Here is a 23,205-nt window from a genome sequence, read left to right on the forward strand (position 1 = left end):
CTATAGCACCACATTTCAAAAGCTTCTAATCTTTTCTTCTCAGATACTCCGATCGTCCAAGTTTCACTTCCATATAAAGCAACACTCCAAACATACACTTTCAAAAATCTTTTCCTGACATTTAAATTAATTTTTGATGTAAACAAATTATATTTCTTACTGAAGGCTGGTTTAGCTTGTGCTATTCGGCATTTTATATAGCTCCTGCTTCGTCCATCTTTAGTAATTCTACTTCCCAAATAACAAAATTCTTCTACCTCCATAATGTTTTCTCCTTCTATTTTCACATTCAGTGGTCCATCTTTGTTATTTCTACTACATTTCATTACTTTTGTTTTGTTCTTGTTTATTTTCATGCGATAGTTCTTGCGTAGGACTTCATCTATGCCGTTCATTGTTTCTTCTAAATCCTTTTTACTTTCGGCTAGAATTACTATATCATCAGCAAATCGTAGCATCTTTATCTTTTCACCTTGTACTGTTACTCCGAATCGACATAAAAAAGTTAAATGTAAAAAGTACACTTTTCTGAACGGTTTCGTTTCTGATATTATTACAAATTTTTAGGTTTATTTTCATTCTCAGTAAGCGTTAATCTAAAATAATATTACAAATACTTTTCAAGATTTAAAAAACTTGCTTTATACTTTTTAGTCATACTTTAATCAAATTATCATACATGGCATGAGTTTAATTAGTAGGTTAATTTGGATTTCAAAAGATAACATCATATGTTGAAATTTCTAATATATTTATAAAATATCAAACACATTTTCAATCAAACATTTACTATAGAAAATAACGAAATAGTGAGGTTTTTAAATAGTGAAATTTTTATTACATTTACTTAAGCACAATTTTCGACAAACGTTTTTGTATGTTTTTATAAAAGATTTCTCATTCGATCCATCTCTAATAATGCATCACTATTGATGGATAATTATTTTTCATTATTAATTTCCACCCTTAATTTAGCCCCATACGGGGAAATGTTTGCAAAAGTAATGGTGGAATATTGTATTGTCACCCGACCTTAGTAACTGTGAAAAATTCCATCAATAGACAATGTCAGGAAATATGTTAAATTAAGAGTGCAAGATCTGAGGACAAACATAAAAAAGGCACTTTCAAGAAACGAAAATTTAAAAAACAGACTTGGAAAAACGAGAAACTGCTGGTTTTGACAAAAATAAGAAAATTAATTTAGAAAAACGATAAAAAATGACTACTAACGTACAAGAGCTAAGGCATTGTGGAATACGAGAATACATGAATTTTCTTTGTAGTTTCTACGTTAAGTACTGCTTACCTTTCTTAACTTCATTACTTTATCACTTGTTGACGCGTTTCGAAACCACTCCATTGTCAAAACTTATTGTACTCACAATAAGTTTTTCACAAAGTTTTCACAACTTATTAGTACAATAAGTTTTGACAATGGAGTGGTTCTTGAAACTCGCCAACAAGTGATAAAAGAATAAAGCTAAGAAATGTAAATAGTATTCAACGTAGAAATTAATATTTATACTATTTTACTTGGCTGTGTTAAATTCTTTCAGAAGACCTGTGCTTCAAAAAGTTTTCTGTTTATTAAAAAAAAAGTAATTACACATAGATATTAACTTTTACTATTCCAGTTATTATTATTATTGTAAAATGGTATTCTGAGGAAGTATATATATATATAATATGTATATATATACATATATATATATATAATATGTGGTGAGAACTTTTTAACAATTAAAGATATAAAAATGAAATTACTGAAAAATAATGCAGTAAGTAAAAATAGTGAATGCTACCTAATAACTCAAACGATCTAATTTTTTTTACGTGACGACTACTTGGGGTAAATGGTAACTTTTTGAAACTTGCCGTGAATAATATTAAATGTTCACCATTTTGGTTAGGGTAGACGTAAGGTGAAGTCTTTTACATCAAACATTTTGTTCTATGCTATTTAAAATGATTTGTTACGACCCTACCTTTTCCATTTAAAAGTTTTCAGTTTCCTTTCTCACGGGGGCCCTCTTGAGGCTTGGAGCATAGTGGTATATTATACGGAAAATAGATGGTTTAGAGGTAGGAATACTTGCTAAATTTCATTTTTCTATGTTTAACTGTTGAAAAGTTATTTAAAAAAGATTCTCAAACTTTATTAACGCCCATTGCATATATATATATATATATATATATATATATATATATATATACCGTATATAGTATTACTTTATACAAAGTTGTTTCAGCTGTTACCCAGCATAATAATATAAATATTTATTATTAATATTTTTTTCTATTTATAAAATTTATTAATAATGGAAACGGGAACAGAAGCTGAATTTCTCATGGTTGAATTATTATAAGCTTTCATTTGTGTTATAAAGCTATAAAACAAAGTAATTTCCTCTGATTTTATAGAAATATATCGATTTAATTAAAGAAAAATGAATGATAATTGTAAATCTGCATGAACTTATAATTGAAAGCTTTATTAAAAGTAATTGCTGGGTATGCCTACGCAGCTAGGCCCTCCGGGCAGGTTGCCCTGGCGGGCGGCGTCTAGGAATGGGATTATTAGGTGTCCAAAATTGATTACCTCTTGTGTAAAAATATTTGTTTTTGAATGATGAAATTTATACAAAGAAAGTTAACTCTAGAAATTGATACTAATGAATCGGGATTTTCCGCTAGTGATCGGTACAATCCGGTGCTAAGCTAAGGGGAACGCACACACAGATACCGTTTAGTAGGGTAGGAATATTATTTTTTCCTAATGTGTAAGTTGTAGTCTGTTCAATTAGTGAACAATAAATAAGCCCCCTCCCCTAATGGCCCAATGAAATGTTATGCGTGACATATAAATGAGGTGTATCCCAAAATATAGAAGAGGCTAGATACCAACTGTCAACACTGGAAGAGATTGCAGGAAAAATTGGTCTAAAAATTTCATACGAAAGAACCAAAATTATGGTGAGAGACACACTATGCATAAGCAAAGTAAAAATAAACAATAATGACATAGAACTAGTAGAAAACTTTAAATATTTGTGGGAAAACATCACACACAACCTCCAAGAAAATCCAAACTGGAATGGAAGAATAAATAAACTCATCAAAGCCACAATAAAAATAAAAAACATCTATAACAAAAAATGCACGTCCATAAACACAAAAATAAGACATTATAACTCAGTTTTCCAACCAGAAATACTTTACGGATGCGAAACCATATTTGGACCGTACCAGACAAGGTTTACCGACAAACTGGAAAAGATTGAAAGACAGATTCTACGACGATGCATCGGGAAAAACATTAAAAAAGACGGGATTTGGAGAATTCCAAACGAAGAGATTTACAAAACGATTATCCCGATAACTAATAAATTTAGAAAGAAGAGAATTTCCTTTCTAGGACATATTTTCAGAATGGAAGAGACCAGACTTATCAGACGGATAATCGAACTTTTCTGGAACAAGAAAAGCAGACCGAAGTGGTTATACGAAGTACAGAAAGACATGGAGGAATTAGACGTAACCCATGAAAACTTAAAAACGAAAACCGGAAACTATGAGAAATTAAAAAATAAAGATAGAAGATTCCTATCAAAACCCAAGAAAACAATAAGCCGGGTGTACTCTGAACAAGAAAGGGCAAGAAGATCTGAAACCCTTAGAAATTACTGGCAAAAAAGAAAAGCTGAAAAACAACAAATCAGCAAGAAAAGAAAGAACTTGCCAAAAAAAAAAAATGAACTAAAGTGATCCATTATGGTCTTAAAAGTAAAAAAAAAAAGAGGTGTAATTTTGTATATACTCAGGTCGACCATTCCTGAGATATGTAGTTAATTGAACCCCAACCACCAAGTTAAACCGGTATTCACTGCTAGTAATAAAATCCGTATAAAAGCAACTAAATTTTATTACGATTTGAACATCATAACCTTCGACTTCGAAAATCAGCTGTTAAACAACTGATTTGCGAGAAGAGTTAAATATTATACCAGCCCGTTGGGCTATTTATTTTAAATAAGTATGTTTTTTATTTTTTTTAAATAAAAAAATTCATTAAATGGAAAATGTACTCTGTAAAATATACTTTCGGAAAATTACAAGTGCTTTTCTTTAATAAGGTTATAAATAATAGAATAGTGTTTCAGTAGAAATTGCAGAGAAGAATATTGAACATTTCTTCCATCTTGGATTATACTTCACATTTCTTCATAAATAAATATTTTCATGACTTTATAAAAAGCCAAAAAAAGTAAATTTTTACATATTATTCTTATGAACCTATTTTGAATTTACAAGTATATAAAACTAACTGCAGGGCGTGCCTACGGCACGTCTCAGCAGCTAAGCCCTCCGGGTGGGTTGCTCTGGCGGGCGGCGTCCCGAAATGCTATTATTAGATGTCCAAAATTGATGATTACTTTTTGGGTAAAAAATGTTTTTTTTTTAATGATGAAAATTGATCAAGGAAAGTCGAAAAACGGGTCGTCATCGTTCAGTTATGCACCCTTCCTCATTAGGAAATAAGTTAATCTATAACATAAATAAGTTAATCTAAATGGATAATCGATAGTATTTTCAATATCGATTTATTTGTATCGAATACAGTTGTGTTTTAAGATCTGCTACGATATTGAATTAATGAATTACGGTAGTAAAATTTATTTTATAATTATTATTACTGTTTTATTCATTATTTTTTAACATTTGAGAAAAAATCCTATGATTTTTTTGACGGCAGTAAGTTCAATCGTGTAAATATGTTCTTTCTTTTTGCTCGTATGCGACGGTGTTGCTTCTTACTTATTGTTTATAAAAATTTAAGGAAAAAATCATATGGTTTTTTGACAGGCAGTATGTTCGATCATGTAAGCATGTTCTCAGCTAAGGGGGACGCACACACAGTCATACACACATAAATGCTCTTTATTTGGGTAGAATTATATGAGAAAACCAGTGTGATCAGAATAAAAAAATAATAATTTGCGAAAATTTAAATGCGATTTTTTAAATCCGTAACATGGGGAAAGGTGCTAAATGTATATCAAGAAATGTTTTTCGATCTAAATTTCAATCGGTCAAAATCATTTAATATAACGATTTTCTTTGATTCTAAAGGAACTTGTCATACCGGTATATATACATATTTTTTCTCATTGACATAAAAAACATATAAAGATTAAATTCAAGCAATAAAAAAAAATTATATATGTATTTTCTTCATAGAACTAGTATTATTAAATACAGCAGTTAATAATTTTGACCTAGGAGATGTTATTTTAGCAGTAGTTTTATGGATACAATTCCGTTTAAATTGCATGATATAATAATAATAAAAAAAGAAATCAAAAAGATAATAAAAAATAAATAAATTTTATTACTCTTTTAACTAGTTTGTCAGTATAATGATTATATAAAATGACGGGTTCAAAATCCAAACGATGTAATTAACATTAAGTTGTTGTAAATTGATCGGGTTAAATTTTGGTTCCTGTTTACTGAATTACTATACATATATAGTATTATTGTACTTGAACACGCAACACCACAATAAAAACTTATCTAATTTGAACAAACAATAAATTAGCACGATTCTTAAAACTTTAACATTAGTTTATATTTTACGTATAGTTTTTACCAATTTTTTTTTATTTTCATTAGAGAAAACATAAAATAGCTAACTAATTAAGTAGTTAACTAATTTAAGTATAAAATAATTGTTTTTATATTTATTAATTAATTACTACCAAGATAGTAATTAAATTTAAATACGTATACAGGTCTATTGAACTTTAGAGAAGTTATATTTTTAGGAGAATTTTTCTTTTTAACATTTACTAACGATCTATCATAATACAATTTAATGCAAACAAATACATTCAATTAGTCATCTCGTGAATAATATTAATTCTAATAATGTGAAGGATTTTTCGAAATAAGGGTTTTACAAAAGGACTTTATAAAATTATTATTAAAAATCTGGGTGGACAACATCCTTGTGCTCCTATTAAATTACATATCCACATTTTTTTAACATAAAAAGTACGTAAAATTTTATTTCATTAATAATTTCTGATATTTATTAATATTTTTTTTATTGGTATTACTGAATTATCGTAATTTTTTTACAATCAGAGGTTAATAATTATTAATAAATTAATATATTTAAATTAAAAAAAAAAGTTAAAAAAAGGGAGCCTTCCCAAATATCTAAATATTTCGTTCATTAAAATTTTATTTGGCTATAACTCTGGAACTAATGAAAATAAGTACCGGTTATGATATATAGTTGAAAAGCTCTCAAAGAGGACTTAATACAGAAGATCAGAAAAAGTAAAAAATCCAAATGTTTTTGGATTTTGTGCTTTTTTGGACTCAGTCGATTGTATTCAAAAGGAAAGTGCAAAAGATGTTACAACAGTCCTAAATCCAAAATTTCAACATCCTACGGCTAATATATCATAAGTACATACGTACGTCACGCCGAAACTGGTCAAAATGGTTTCAGGAATGGTCGAAATGGATATTTCCGTTGAAATCTGTAAACCGAAATTTTTCGTGATCACAGTACTTCCTTTACTTCGTACAAGGAATTTGATATTTTCGAAGTCGAAGGTTCTGAAGTTCAAATCCTAGTAAAAGTTAGTTACTTTTATACGGATTTGAATATTAGTCAGTGGACACCGGTGTAATTCAGTGGTTGGGGTTTAATTAACCACTCTCAGGAATGATCGGCCTGAGTCTGTATTAGACTACACCTCATTTACATGTCATTCTCATCTCACTGGGTCGGGGAGGGATTGCTTATTGTTTACTAATTGAACAGATTGCAACGTACACATTAGGAAAATAAAAAAAATAAATAAAAATTACGTGATTTTCTTTTTCAATAAGATCTTTTAGAAGCTAATTATGCAACTCCTTCTACAGAAGAATTACTGTTGTTTCCGTAAGTTGTGATGCATTGTCACATTTTGTTAAACCAATAAATTGGGGAAAAACCCCTGTTTGGTTAGGTTTGACGTAACTTTGTTAAACGGGTAATAAACACATAAACTTGTAGGAGATTTAATTCTGAACAAAATGATGTAAGATAAGTACAAAGAAAAGTTAGAAAAAATTGGAATTTTGTTTAGAAACAGAACACTAGACCATAAATCATTGTACGTATCAGCTTGTAATAAATGTTCAAAAATGAGCCTATCATTTTTAACACATTTTTTGGCAAACCTCTGTACTGCTTTTGTTGCTCTTTTCAGTTCTTCAGGGCTGTCTTTAAGTTGTTCAGCCGTATACATAATGAGAAATTAATTAATCACGAGAATTTTTTTTTTGTATATATATATATTTTTATTTCATCCATCCCCAGACACAAAAATTTAAAGGTGTCAGATCAGGCGATTTTGGTGGCCAGGATTGTGGGTCTTCACGATCGATCCGTTTCTCAAGGAAATAATGATTTAAGTGAGTGAAAACGGTACTTATTTAAATCATTCACTCAGCAGAAATCTGAGCGAAATCTTTTACTAGCCATAAATCGCAAACGAAGCATTTTAGGACATATATTTATATGAACTTTTTCCATTACTTTCACGAGTAGAGTAGGTTATGAAAGTCCCGGGAGAACTTCGTGATACATTCTTTATTTATAGTGTTAACAAAATATGGCCGTCATTAAATAAATTTTCAGCAGTTAAATGTACAAAATTAAATTTAGCAAATATTCATACTTCGAAAAAAAATATTTTTCGAACACGAGACCAGCACACAAAAGTAGGATAACTCAAAAGTGTAAATACAAAGGAAGGGTTGTAGCAAATCATTTAAAAGGTCATTTGAAAATAGAAATGACGTAAATAAATTCAGAATGCAACATGGTGACCACTAACATGCCGGTCTTCGTGGCGCGAGTGGTAGCGTCTCGACTTTTCATCCGGAGTTCCCGGGTTCAATTCCCGGTCGGGCATGTAATTTTCATACGCTACAAATCATATATCTCATCTTCTGAAGCAATACCTAACGTTGATCCCGGAGGTTAAACAAAAAAAAAACTAACATGAAATAAATTATCATGACTAAAATGGCGGCAGTTTAATTAAATTTAAACTGTTCAACAATGGAACAGTAAAAAAAAGAAAGAAAAATTTGTAAATGCTTCTAACTCAAGATGTCTGTGTTTTTGATGAAACCACTACTTAGGGTGAACGGCTGATTGCTTTTGAAACTAACAGTGAAAAATGTTAAATAGCCGCCATTATGGTTAGCATAACCATTTTATTTATGTTTTTAAGTCAAAATTTATGTTTTCAGTACACTATAAAATGATATCTCATAAGCCTATTTATTTTCATTTAAGATTTTATGTTGCCCTAAATAAATAAATAAATATCTATATATAAAATTACATTAAACATTACATTAAACTATATATAAACTTACATTACGTTCAATACAAAATGTATTGAACGTCATATACTTAAGAAGATGATATAACAAATAAAGAATTATTTTAATTAAAAAAGGTAATAAAAAATTATTAAGAATTTAGCTTTAATATTTTAAATTAGAAGTGGAAATGTTTTAAATTATAAATAAAAGTTATTACACAGAGCATAATTAAATTTTCTGCCTATGAATATTTTAAATTTACATCATGATGTTATAACTTAATAAAGAAAATTAAAAGAATATATTTCTCGTAATGTATGTACACACATAATATATATATATATAAAATTATTCTTTGCATTTGTAATAATAAATAAAAATTATACATGTACCATAAATTTTTAAGAATAATTTATTACTAAATAAAATTAAAATTAATAAATTTAGTTAAATATATTCTACGTTATTATACTTACAAGAGTTGTAATGAAGACAGGCCATGAAATACGCCTCCAGGAAGATCTTTTATTTTATTTCCGTATAATACTCTGTAAAATAAAATTAAAATAATAATAATAAAACATAATTATTTTTATTTTCTTCACATACATAATAGTTTATTAAAACACCAACTGGAAAATTACATAGAAGTATACAATGCAAATGATACGGTATTACAACAACAGTAATAAGGTATGTTTTCATTACAAAACTATATTATTAATATTATTTTCTCTCATAATATTACATACTTAAGAAAAACAATAATAAGTGTATAAATATAAGATTTCAAAATTCAAAAAAATTAACTATACAACAGAGATTTAAAATCTAAACTTCTGTATCTAGAACTTTACGCTTTAGTAACGAAGTATTTATGAAATCATTGAAGTACAAAAAAATGATAATTATTGTAAACATACAAAAAAAAACAGTTTCTTTATCCGTCTGACAAATCGTTAAAAGATTCTCAATATAATTCTAAGACTAATGTAGAATATACGGTAGAAGATATGTTAGATGAAGAGCAATACGCAAAAAAAAATCTGTACGGGATTTATGAAACTGGTAAACCATTTAATTATAAAATATCAATTGAAACAAAATTTATTTATAACTGTATAAGAATCAATTGATTAGAATAAAGTCTAGCTCTGATTCATAATGATGTAAAAAATAATGCAGTCATTTTTTAATTAATAATAAAGAAAAAAACAAAATTAAATGTCTAATTTTTTGTTTTTTGATTTAAAAAATTAAATTGAATGTCTGGTTTGATGAAGTTGGAATTATGTTTTTAAAAGAATAAGTAACCTTTTTTTTGGCAAAGATTGCACATTTATAAATATAATTACATGTAGTACAGTCAATTTGTATTTTTATTTGAAAATCCTTACCTACCAATTGATGTTTTTTTCCATATGTTACGGGTGATGAGGGAAGCTTAACTGCAGATTTTTAACATCTCCCTCCCATAGATTTTTGAAAAACTCAAAAAGTTTTTGAAATGCGTTTTTCTCTGAGTCTATGCACTTTAGATAAAAGTTTTTCAAACATAAAATGTAGAAGACATTCTCCTCTACAATTAATGTCTTGAAGTTGTGCCGTATAATTTGAAATTGAAATACTTGGTGGCGCTGAAGTTGTAAAAAACGTTGTAAACGAGTAGACCGGTTTCGAACACGTGCCCAATTCACAACATTTTTACACTTTCACAAGCTACAGCTCCAAAACGGTAAGTCGTACAAGAAAATTGTTTAAATAAAAGTTGTCTGTTTTTTTGAGATTAACAACTTTTCCAAATGCAATACAGACGAAAAATCGAAAAAACACGTTTTTTACAAATTCAGCGCCACCTAGTATCTCAATTTCAAATTATACGGCATAACTTCAAAGACATTAATTGTAGAGGAGAATGTCCTCTACATTTTTTTGTTTGAAAAACTTTCCTCTAAAATGCATAGATTCAGAGAAAAATGCATTTCAAAAACTTTTTGAGTTTTTCAAAAATCTATGGGAGGGGGATGTTAAAAATCTGGAGTTAAGCTTCCCTCATCGCCCCTAACGCATGGACAAAAGATCAATCGGTAGGTAAGGATTTTCAAATACAGCCTATTTTGATGACAAATTGCCTGTACTAACGGATAAATTAATATTTTTAATTTTCGTTATAATTTTTACTTTCTCGGCGAATACAACTAGAATAGGTGTATAATAATAATTATAATATATAGTAATAATTATAATAATTCCGGCGAATATTAAAAGGTAAAATATGGTGATCATGTCAAAAATGGGGGATACCCCATTTTTCACGTATCTGTACATTCTAACTAGTTCATATAGACCAGCTATGTCCAACCCGCGGCCCAGTTGTTCCTTTTGTGTGACCCTTATAAATTTTACATATATACTTTTATTATGCAATAAAAAATCTAACAAAAATTATAATTTATCTCATACAAGTAACTGAACATTTATGTATATTGGCTATGACTGCTTAACAGCGTAATATACCTTTCATGGCTAATTTTTATATTAAATTATGAACAACATTCATAGATGGCTCTTACAATCTTAAGTTGTTTAATTTATGACGCTAAGGAATCACATTGTAAAAATTTTTATTTTTAAAATAAAATGATTTAAAAAAATCTGATGTGGTCACCACATAACTTCCTTGTACGCCCATTAAATTACATATACACATTTTTGCTGCACTTCATTTAAACTTACTTCATTTGAAAGTGACATACGATCCCTCAATTCTTTAATTAAGTTCCGGAGGTCCCGGGTTCGAATCCCGGTCGGACATAACATTTTCATACGCTACATTGTCATCCACCTCAACCACTGAAGTAATACGTAACGGTGGTCCCGGAGGTTAAACAAAAAAAAAATTCTTTAATAAAGTGGACAGTTACAAAATTACAATGTAGTGGACACGACATTGCATCACACTTTTTTGTGGTGTTCGTATCAGCGTTTTATATTAGTTAATATACAAATTTTATTTCACGTCGCTCAAGTAGTGGTGCAAGTGTGAACGTGTCGGGTCCGTAACCATGCACACGTCGGTTCAAATCAAACTTTATATACATATGTTTTTAAAAAATTTTTTCTTAAATTTAAATATATTGATTTATTAATAACCTCTGTAAAAGTTTTTGAATTAAAATGAAAAGTACATAAAATTTTATTTCACTAATAACTTATGATTTATTTTTATCGGAGCTTAATAGTAATTAATAAATTTAAATTAAAAAAAAAAGTTAAAAAAAAAATGAAGTCTGATTCGAACTGATGTGCCTTTCCCTTGTAAGATCGAAATATTTCATTAATTAAAATTTTATTTAGCTATAACTCTGGAACCAATGAAAATAAGTACCACTTATGATATATCGTTGAAAATATCTCAATGAGGGTTTATTACTGCAGTCAAGAAAAATTCCATACTCCAATTTTTTTTTGATTTTTGACTTTTTAGTCCAGGACTGGACTTTTAGTCCAGTCGATTGCGATCAAAAAGGGAGGTGCACAACTAGATGTTACAAAAGTCCTAAATCCAAAATTTAAACATTCTACGGCTAATCGCTTTTAAGTTATGCGAGATACATACGTAACGTACGTACGTACTGACGTCACGCCGAATCTAATCAAAATGGATTCAAAGATGGACAAAATGATATTTCTGTTGAAATCTGAAAACCGAAATTTTTCGCGATCACAATTCTTCCTTTGCCGTACAAGGAAGTAATAAAATTACATATATTTTTAATAAAAACTAAACAAAATTATGTTAGAAACAAAATAAAAAATAAGTTTAGTTAGATTTTGGGAATTTGATAAAAAAAAACACCATTATAAAAAAATATTAAATTAAAAAATTAAAACTTTTGAGTTTTTGAATATTGCTGTATTACAATGAAAACTGTATAATAGAATTAAAAATAAGTTAATCAATTTACTTATAACAAGCGGCCGGCCTTTTATAGCTCTGGTCTATGCGGCGTGTGGCTCACTTCACATTCTTAGTATTTTATTGGCCCGGTAACGTTTTTGGGTTGGACGTAGATGATTTCTTTCCCCTATCTCCCGGAACCAGACCCCCGATTAAGCATGAACACGGTTCCGGGAGGTGCCTTTGCCTCTAGTCGCCAGACGAGGGAAACGCCAGGCCCGGCTATGCCGTTCCCGGCCTCCGTCACCCAGCAACCGGGACTCGGTCCTTTGTGCTTCACCTCTAACGGGGACATCCCCGGAGGGACGGCCCCCCCGGGACGTAGATGATTTAGACCAGCGTTTCTCAACGTAGGGGTCGCAGTGATACGAAAGGAGGTCGTGAAATTAGCCTACAACTTTACTCGTAAACAATAATGAAATCATTTTCTGAGAAAAACGTCATTTATTATAAATATTTTACTCACATTTATAAGGACACAATAAAGAAAATAAATTAATGAGATGGTTGCGCTTGTTTTTCATTTAAAAGTTTCTCATAGTACGAAGATTTATGTTACAAACTCATAAATTTATGTTACAAACTCGCAAAAGCACGATTCCTATATTTAAGTTTTAGCGCAACCACAGACGAAAAACACTTTTCACAGAGGTAAGACTGGCTAAAGGGATTAATATTTTCAATGCATCTGTGACTAAATTTCCATAGTGACTTTGACGAGCAAGCCAAATCGTATCTAAATCTTCAGATGTGAATTGCTGTAACGTTTTATCGTCAGACATTTCGATAAGCTGGTCGTGAATCTCAACCGGTAACTTAGCAGCTGCATCAACGTTTTCACTAAATAAATTTAGCACCCATCTCTTTGAGAAATCATTTATCTTCCAATAAATACTCAACTGAATTCTTAGCTCACGCAAATACATTTCACGCTATCGAAACTGTGGAGAATAATAGTCTTGTTCATCCAAACTTTTCTTAATTGAAAATTATGTGAGTAGAAACATATCAAAAGTTTGCTTTGAAGGCGAATAATCCAGTTCAAGCTTCTTAATGAAAGCATGAACTTTGTCTATTATTAATAAATTGTTTTTATCACGTCCTTGTAAATTTACATTAAAGTCGTTTAAATGCGAAATACATCAGCTAATATACTCACAGCAAATATAATAATATAATATAATATAGTATAATATAATATAATATAATATAATATAATATAATATATACAGCAAATATACTCATTATTCTGTAAAAAACATCGAGAATGGCATTTTTTTATCCTGGAAAAATATTAATTCATCTCTCAATTCCAATAACCAGGTTATAACACTTTTCCCCTTGATAAGTATCTGACTTTTGTATGGAAAAGAAGAGTTTTTCTTTCCTCTCATTTCATCGTATAGTTTAGCAAACAGCCGCATCTAAATAGTTTTAACTAGGTTTCATTGGGTTGGAGTTGGGGATCGAGAAATATTCATTATATATTAAAAAAAATACCGTGTCGAAAGCTAAAAAAAGTTGAGAATCGCATATCTAGACAAAAAAAATTACATTTATGTATTAAATTAATACGTACATTTTTATTGAAGAGTGAAGGGAGAAGTTATACCTATTACGTATAAATGTCGCATTTCTTTTGCCCTCATATCTCAGAATTGACCCAACCGATTTTCTTCAAATTTAGCTCAAATATTTCTATATATGAGATTATTTTTTTTTTTTACAAAATTCGTTTAGGAGGTGGGGGATAACGCGAAAACTCCAAATTCGATTTTTCTTCAGAGCCAATAGAGAACACTTTATTAAAGCAAATTTTATACCGCAATTAATATATAAACAATTTCAAAAAATGTTTTTCAAAAATCAAATCCCATCTCAAAAAACTTAAATATGTTTTGTTCTTTTGTTATTTCCCTTCGGTTTAAATATTTTTCAAAAACCTTTTGAAAGTTTATACTACATATATAGAACTATCAAGAAATGATTACAATTTTAAAGTATTATAAATCCCGGACCTAAAATGGAGAATGATTTTTTGAAATTTTCTTTTTCTTATTTTAGCCTTATTGAAGGGGGGAGGTTAAATTAAGAGAAAATTTTACTTAAGCAAATTTTTAAGCTTAATATAAATAAAATATATTAATATTTCTAGAAAAAGTTTTCTTAAAAGTAATTCTCACCACTAAAAAATCTACGAGCTGTTTTTTTTTCTTTTGGTTCAACTGTTTTAATTTTTTATCATTAAAAAAATATTAAAAAAATGTATATTTTATAACTTAAAGGGCTATTAAAATTAAAGTAAGATTGACATCTTTGTTATATTCCGGAGTAAAATAAATCAATTTTATAATTTTGTCTTTACTTTAAAAAAAGTTATACTCTATTTTTTAATTATTTTTAAATTATTCACTTCTAAATTAATTTTTTTTAAGGGATCCCTTTTTTATAAATAAATTTTACCAATACTAATAAGGAAATGCCTAAAATCAAAAACTTTTTTATCAGAAATTTTGGAATTTGATGCTTAAATCTTATTTTGGTATCATAATAATCAATAAAGAAAAACCCTTGGACTCCGAAATTTAAACAAATATTTTTTACGATTTTTTTTTTTTTTTTACCATTTTGTTGTAATATATATATATATATATATTTTTTTTTTTAAACAATTTTTAGTGTATTTTACTTCCAATTTTTTATCATTTTTTTCGATTTTACAAAAACTACTTTTTGACCGGCATAGTCGGAAAAGTTATTTAATACTTTCCTCTTTTTTAGCAAAAATTATACATCCATAAATATAATAACATAGATAAATTAATATTTTTAATTTTCGTTACAATTTTTATACATTGAAAAACTCGTTCTGACTTCTTCAGCGAAATATTTTAAAAGCTTTAATAGAAAAAAAAATACAAGCTAAATTAAAAAAATCTTTAGATTTTGTAAAACATCGTTTCTTTGTTGGAAACAGTTTGATAAAACCTCAGATCCTTTTTTTATTGAATTTATTTCAGTTAAAAAAATCCAAACTTATCAAATTCAACTTTCTAGTTAGAAAACCATATTGCAATATAAGTTTGGTTATTTGTGGTTTATTTACTATAACAGGTTTGGCATTACTTGGTTCTGTTTCTTTTATAATTCGTGGGTTTGTTTCTTCTGGTCTTTTTTATTTAATCGGGATTATTTATGATCGTTTAGGTAGACGATTTATATTAATTATTTTTCGACTTATTTAAAAGAAGGATATAACACCTACTATTTATTAAAAAAAAACGAGTCCAGATCAAATGTGTCATATATAAAACTATAATATGACCAAAGGATTATAATAAGGAAATAATTTATTTTATTACTGAAATTTTAAAGTAATACTAACCCTTTGATACTATTCCAACTATTCTTTGATTCAAAGTAAATATTATACATTATGACAGATTATAATAAATTAATTTTAAAACTAATAAAATAGAGGAAATAAGGTAATTAAATACAGGAAACAGAAATGATTTTTATATGCATATATACATATATATTTTTTCTTTTAATAAAAAATTACTAAAAAGATTAAGTTGTATAATCATTTATAAATTATTCACACTTGTGATATAATTTATTCCTTTTGACCATTCTTACGAGAAAGATCCGAGTATAAAGGAAAAGATTGGAAATTAAAAGCATATTCTAGTGCAAGTCATAATTCTGAATAAGTTGTTTCATCAATTATAAGACTCTTTCAGAAGCTGGCCAGGAAGCTACCAGATAGCAAGCAAGAAAACATTTATCACGTACCCTATAAAATGATTAACGAAACAGGCGGTTGAAAAAGAAAAAAAGAATAAGAAATATAGAGAAAGAAACATATATCGAGGAGGGGAAAGTAAAGAAGGAGAAAGAATGATAGTGAGAAAAAGAGTAGGGGCAGGAGAATTCCAGACAGTCGTAAAACTGATGAAAGGATTCTTTTTTCTTTTAACTTTGTTAAGTAGAGATGTTCTGTGAACATACTAAAGAACGTTGAACGCCTGCTCTCTCCAATCTCAGCTTTTATTTTTCGTTTAGTTTTCTCGATTCTCAAAGGATCTGGCAAACAATCATTAAATGCATTAAACGATTCCAAAATTACCAAGTGTTAAACTTAAAACAGAAACCTTAAATCTGTGCGTTAGTCAACCGATAATTTTATTTATAATTCACTTTAGCTTTGAAAAAAAGAATTGATAACGTTGAATGCTAAGAAAATTTAAAAATCGTAATAGCTAAGATAGAAATTAATATGATCAATTTAAATTTAATATTATTTATTAATTCAATAATTACGGAAAAAATAAATCATACGTCATTCCTTATAAATCTTATTTATTTGATAATTAAGGTAAAATATTAAATAACTGGACTGCTTCCTAAAATACTCAGGTAGAAATTCTGAGTAATTAAAGAAAGAATGAAAAAAATTTAATTTTGAAAATTTGTAATTTCTTTATCTCCATCTCTGGGTTACCAATCGGAGTTGTTTCTTAGCTGAAAACATAAAGAAGTAGATAAATAAAATTGACTTCTGTTCGTAAATAAATCTGCTTTACCACAATAATAACTTCTGAAATGAGGCTTTTACGATTAATTGTATGAAGAATTAGTTTGTACAGATCTAACATTTGTTAAAATCTTTGTATAAATTAATGCAAAAGTTTGACCGTTTGTTTCTTCTCATACCACGCGAGAATTAACCGACCGATTGTTTTCTAATTTTCAGTTTGTGTTATTCAAGGGAAGGTCCTATAGGACTTATAGATCGAGGCTCTAACTCTTTGGAGGCTAAGATATTAAAGATATTTGTTAAAGTAACAAATATCTTTAATTTGTTTTAGTTCATGACAACAGAAATAAAACGAAGTAAAATTACTAATTCTTTATTATTTAATGAATATCTGTAAAATATTCAATATCTTCACAACCATGAGGATAACGAACACGTCGGGAATTCGGGGAGGGGGCAAAACGGTCGGATGAGCGAAGAGAGTACTGATCGACTAGTTAAATGAATAAAATATCAAAAAAAAGATTTGAAAATAAAAAAATTATCTATCAGATAATTTTTTAATTAATAACTTTATATAGTGCAGTAAAATTTGCGGACGATACTGTTGTTTTGATAAAATCGAAAAATGAGTTTACTAAGTGTTTGAATGACAATTATTGTTAGAAGAGAAAAATTCAGCTTTTTTTTAGCAATCGGGACTACTGTAAGGTATTGCTTTAGAGGATGAGATGAAATGACAATTTTTTAGCGTGTGAAAATGCCATGCCTGACCGGGATTCGAACCCGGGACATCGCCCCGGGCCGATGAAAGACCGAGACGCGCCAGGGAGGCCGACAGAAGAGAAGAAATCCAATCTGAAAATAATTACCAGCAAAAAATAAAAAAGTAATGTAATGTGACAAAAATGAAAATAATGAGGAATGAATTATTAAAGTAAGGGAACAACAAAATATGTAAGAACTAACAGAATTATATTATATAGGAAAGTAAAAATTACAAATGATGAATGAAGAAAGGTAGAGATCAAAACCATACAGAAATAAGTAAAGGGAACTTTTATAAATAGAAAGATGTCTGCTATTATTTAATACATATTAAAAAAAAAGAAGAAATATATCTGTGCACAGAACTTCATGGTGAAAAACATGGAGGATAGAAAAATCAGAAAGGAAAAGAAGAGAGTTCTTTGAAATGTGATGTTACTGAAGAATGCTAAAATTTAGATGGGTTGATAAGTTAAAAAATGATAAGATCTTAAGATGAAAAGAAAGGCAGAGAGATATTTGAAGTAGATTCTTGCAAAGAAACGAATCAGACTGGTGGATTATACAATAAGATCCAGGTTTAGTTAAGTTGACTAAACCTTGACATAACTAAACTTTGAGGTGGGAGCGTAGAGTGTAAAACTGTAGACGAAAGTAGACTGAAATTTATAAAATAGATAGCTGACGATTTAATAAGTATGTTAAGGTTAAAAGATCAGCAGAAAACAAAAAGGAATGAAGAACTGCAACAAACCAGTTAAGTGATTGAAGACTCCTGTAAAAAAGTTGAAAAGGCTGGGTTTATCCGAGAAATATGATGAGGCTTATGAAATCAACGGAAGAAAACGAACTTCCAGGATAGTTCTACAGGTAGTCCCTATTAGTTACATACAAAGATTCAGGTTTAGTTAATCTGACTACACCTTTATCTGACTAAAGCTTAAGGGGAATGGAAACGAAGTTTCTGGATAGTTCAAAGGTATCCTCTCACCAGATAATACCAGACTGATTGTACAGGTCTCTTTCTTTGTATGGACATACTCGAGTCTGATTTACACCCACCACCCACAAAATTAAAAATGCAGTAAATTGATCAAGGATTAGGAAAAGAAATGGTCGATGTGAAAGAATCTACCCACGAAGATACTACAAGAGGAAATAAACACGTTAAATGAAGTGAGAAATGTAAATTGAAAATGGAATTCTTAGAATTAATAATAAATTGGAATTTCTCTATGCATTAATTAATCGTATCATAAAAAGTAAATTTATTGATCTACTGATTAAATAATTTTAAAGTCCTTAGTCCTTATAAATAATCTACAATAGAGAGAGGACTACATATGAATGAAGGAACGGGCAGTGCTGTTATGATAGCAAGGAAGTATTACGGTCGCGGCTTCTAGGTTTAATTGATTTCAGCCCACAGACATACAGGCAGTACTGATGTCTATTAATACAACCACTAGCAATAAAGTGTGGCTGTATTGAACTAAATCATGATGTCTAAAAAGAAAGAAACGACAAACAAGAAGCCCACCTGCTTAGAAAAAATAAATAAATCTGTTTACTAAGCTGGAGATGAAATAAATTTAATGTATTTCTTGAGCTAAGAAAAAAAAACTTATATGCTTAATTTACTACAGAAAATATTGTTATATTTTATTGTTATATTAATATAAGAGTGTTACTATGTGTAATAAATAAGAAGTGGAAGGTTTTTACTCGAGGAAAATACAATCAAACAAACTTTTTCTACAATACTTTCTTTTATTTTGATAATTTTATTTTTAGTGTTAATTATTATATAAAACGTTATCAAACGGTAAACTACATTACCTGGATACATACATTTGTTTTTAAATCATCTGAAGCGGATTTTTTAGTTTAATTTTAAGTTAACATGAATTACGTCACAATTTTTATAAAAACAAAAAATAATATTAAAAATGTCACATGGAATGTGATTGTGATTTTATTTAACATAGTCCGTTGGTATATAGGTTATATAAATATAAATTATAAATCCGCTTACCAACAAATATTTGTATAGATTTACATCCTAGCGCTTTCGGGAAATTATTTCCATCTTCAGGGACGTATCGTAACTAATTATACGTATAATAATAATAATAATAATACTTCACATATAAATTAAGTTAGATAAATAAAAAAAAAATTTTTAATATAATTAATCGTCAATTATTAAAATCAAGTCATACGTAATGCATCTTGTCAGTGTTGTAGACATAATTAATATGTTTATAATGAGGAAATCAGTTTGGCCAACATAAGAATTAATAATTATCGTTTAAAACTTGCCTGAATAAAATATCATTTTCAAACATGGTTTGCTCGTTTATCAGTTGGTTGTTATTTAAGTATATGTGAATTTTTTCTAAAATATTTGTTTTATATATGTTATTGGAGTAATCAAAGGTTATTAATAAAATTGTTAAAGTCGTAATTATGATGTAGATCCAGGATGTGTTTAGCAAAGTTAGATTTTTCTATGTATCCTTTGTTTGTATATTTATGTGTTCTTTAATTCTGATTGAGAAGGATCGATTAGTCATACCGACGTATTTCAAATCGCAGCTTGTACATCCCAACTGTAAACACCTTGTTTGTCTAGATTAAATTTATTATTGTTTTTTTATTTTTTTTTGAAGAATCTTTATTATTTGTGTGGTTTATTATTTTGTTATTAGTTACGTAAGTCGTTTTTTAATCCAGATTTAAAAATTTTATTGAATTTTCTATAACTTATATTCAACTTTAACATACTTATTTCCGTTATTATTATTTGTTAGTGTTAATGTAATTGTGTTGATATATAAAAATACAATTTATTTATAACAAGTATTTTAAAAATTTAACTACTGTAAGCAGGTTATTTATTTAATATAAATAAATTTAAGTTATATATTTATAAATATTCAAGATAAATTAATAAAAAATTTGAATGTTGAGTATGAAATAATCAATGTAATTGAAATATGAAATGCTCATGTAATTTGGAAAATAGCAAAGTTTTGTAAGAAGGGAAAAACAATTTTTCAGTAGTTGCTTAGATTATCCTGAACATATGTAATCAGATCCTTTGTCTTAACATATCCTGTAAGATGTAATTATATCGTTTATAATTACACAGCTTATTGTTATTACTTCTTATTATTGTCCTAGTATAGTATATTGTAATAATTGTGTATTACAGCTTATTATCCTTCTTATTACTTCTGAATTATTCAATTAGTAATACTCAAGATATTAACTCAGACGTACAGAGATGATATACATAATGCATTATTTAACAACAAAAAAGTAATTTTTTATTAATTATTTCCATTCATATTGAAACCATTTGATTTTACATACATATATATTTATAAGAACATAGGAAATTACTTTGCTAAGTAAACAAAAATTGAGTTATGTAAGATTGTAAATTACAAAATTACGTATGTTAGGTTATTAGCTAAATTCTACAGTAAACATTCAAATAAAAATTATTTCTACTAAATAATTCAATCAAGAAAAAAAAATTAAAATACTGAAGAGTAAGATAAACGAATAAATTTCAAGTGGTTCACATCAACAGAGCCCGCATCAGTAAAGTAATTGTAGATTAAAAATATTGCTCAAATTTTAGCTTATAGTGGTAATCACTTAATAAATAATTTGAAAATTTTATTTCAGTTTTTGAAGGAAGTATATCAGATAAGGAATAAAGAACGTTTTTTGCGAGATACGGACAATGTCTCTGTCTCGGCAGTCTTAATTTTTTGCTAAAACCTCAATTGAATTTATTAATCTTCCATTTTGTAATTCTATCACAGCTTATTCCTTATTTTGATTTTTAATAAAACGAAATACAGCAGTTTTAATAGACGATTGTAATGGTTATTAGTTTAAAATTTTCATTTTCAATGAAAAATAAAAACTATTTTTACCAAAAATTATTTTAACTCATCCGATTTTAAACTGAAAAATGGTTAATATATTTGGAAACCACCACCTAGAATAATAATTCTGAATTACAAAATAAGTTTAAATAACGAAAAATAAAAACCGTTTTTATCAATGGAAGTGATAAAATAGTCCTCACGTTAACAAACAAATACATAAATTTATTTTTATTGTCAACCGATTTTGCTTGATCGTTACTCCTTATTAAATTACAGATACGGTTTTTTTTCTAGCCTCGAAGACCATCGTTAGGTATTACATCAGAGAATGAGATGAAATGGAATTTTGTAGCATGTGAAAATGCCATGCCTGACCGGGATCGAACCCGGGACCTCAGGATGAAAGGCGGAGGCGCTACCATTTGCATTCGGAAAGCCGTCACTCCTTATTAAATTAGTGGATTTATCCTTACTTATTGGTTCACAGTTCTGACTCTTACATAAAAGTTCTATCACAATAAAATGAATGGATTTCGATATTAATTGATGATTAGGCAGATTATTCTTAGTAAAAGTAATAAAACAAGCATCATATATATATGTATGTTCGAATATATATATTCGAACAAATTTTTCAGAACGCTAGAACCGACCGTTTTCGTGATATTTAAGATTTTCGTCCGAAAATTCGGATCCTGTTAAAAAGAACTGAATTTTCTCAAAACTTCGATATATTTCGCATAAATACGGTATATCGATATATAATATATTAAGTATACACCTGACCATCGCAAGACATGTACTAACAAATAGGGATTTTCCGCTAGTGATCATTTATTCCGATGCTAAGCTAAGGGGAACGCACACACACACAGACACACATACAAATGCCGTTTAGTAGAGTAGAATTTATGATTAACAAAAATAATAGTCACTTATGTTCGAAGCTTGTGTTATGGAAATATGAAATGAACATTTTTTTTATTTTCATATTTGAACACACATTTCAGGCGTGTTTCAGACGTTCCTGAAACACGCCTTGCCTGACCGAGATCCGAACTTAGGAATTTCGAATGAAAGGGCGAGACGCTACCGCTTCGCTGCGACGGTCCGGAGATATTTACTTCATTCAGTATTTTTTAATTTGTAATTTTAAACTATTAGAAACAAGGTACAAGAAACAAGTTTCAATGAGAAACAAAAGTTTTTATCAGAGATTAATAAAGTTCATTAAGTAGCCAATCCCTGTGAACAGAATGAGGCACCACTTGTATAACTAAATATATCCTATTTTCGGTAAGCTTGCCGCACTATGTACAAAAGTAGCTCGGTGGTCGATATGGCTTAATGAAGAAGGCCTCAGAAAAGCAATTTAATCTTCATTTAACCCGAGTAGCTCAAGGTTTCTTTTCTTTATTAGTATTATTTTTACACCAGTTTGAGGACTGAGTTATAGTGTCACGTTACCGATATACAAATAACGGAACAAAATTAGAACAAACGGAAAAAAATTAGAAAAAACAAAAAAAAATTTTTATTTCTATTAATTAGGATATATAATTATGATTTTATGAATCGATATTATTCGTTTTTATTTTATTGCGTAGAGGACGTTTTTCTAA

General features: G+C 28.6%; 1 protein-coding gene across 2 annotated transcripts in view; it reads right to left on the minus strand.

Moving 5' to 3' along the window:
• The window catches only part of sli (slit guidance ligand), a 725,932-nt gene that overhangs the window by 98,138 nt on the left and 604,589 nt on the right, over positions 1-23,205 (minus strand). For both annotated transcript variants that reach the window (XM_075365250.1, XM_075365249.1), the window contains exon 10: positions 8,880-8,951. In XM_075365250.1, coding sequence (XP_075221365.1) covers positions 8,880-8,951 — 72 coding nt within the window. The remainder of the gene's footprint in view (positions 1-8,879; positions 8,952-23,205) is intronic.

This window comes from Lycorma delicatula, chromosome 5 (assembly GCF_047948215.1).
Source record: "Lycorma delicatula isolate Av1 chromosome 5, ASM4794821v1, whole genome shotgun sequence".
Taxonomy (NCBI): Eukaryota; Metazoa; Arthropoda; class Insecta; order Hemiptera; family Fulgoridae; genus Lycorma; species Lycorma delicatula.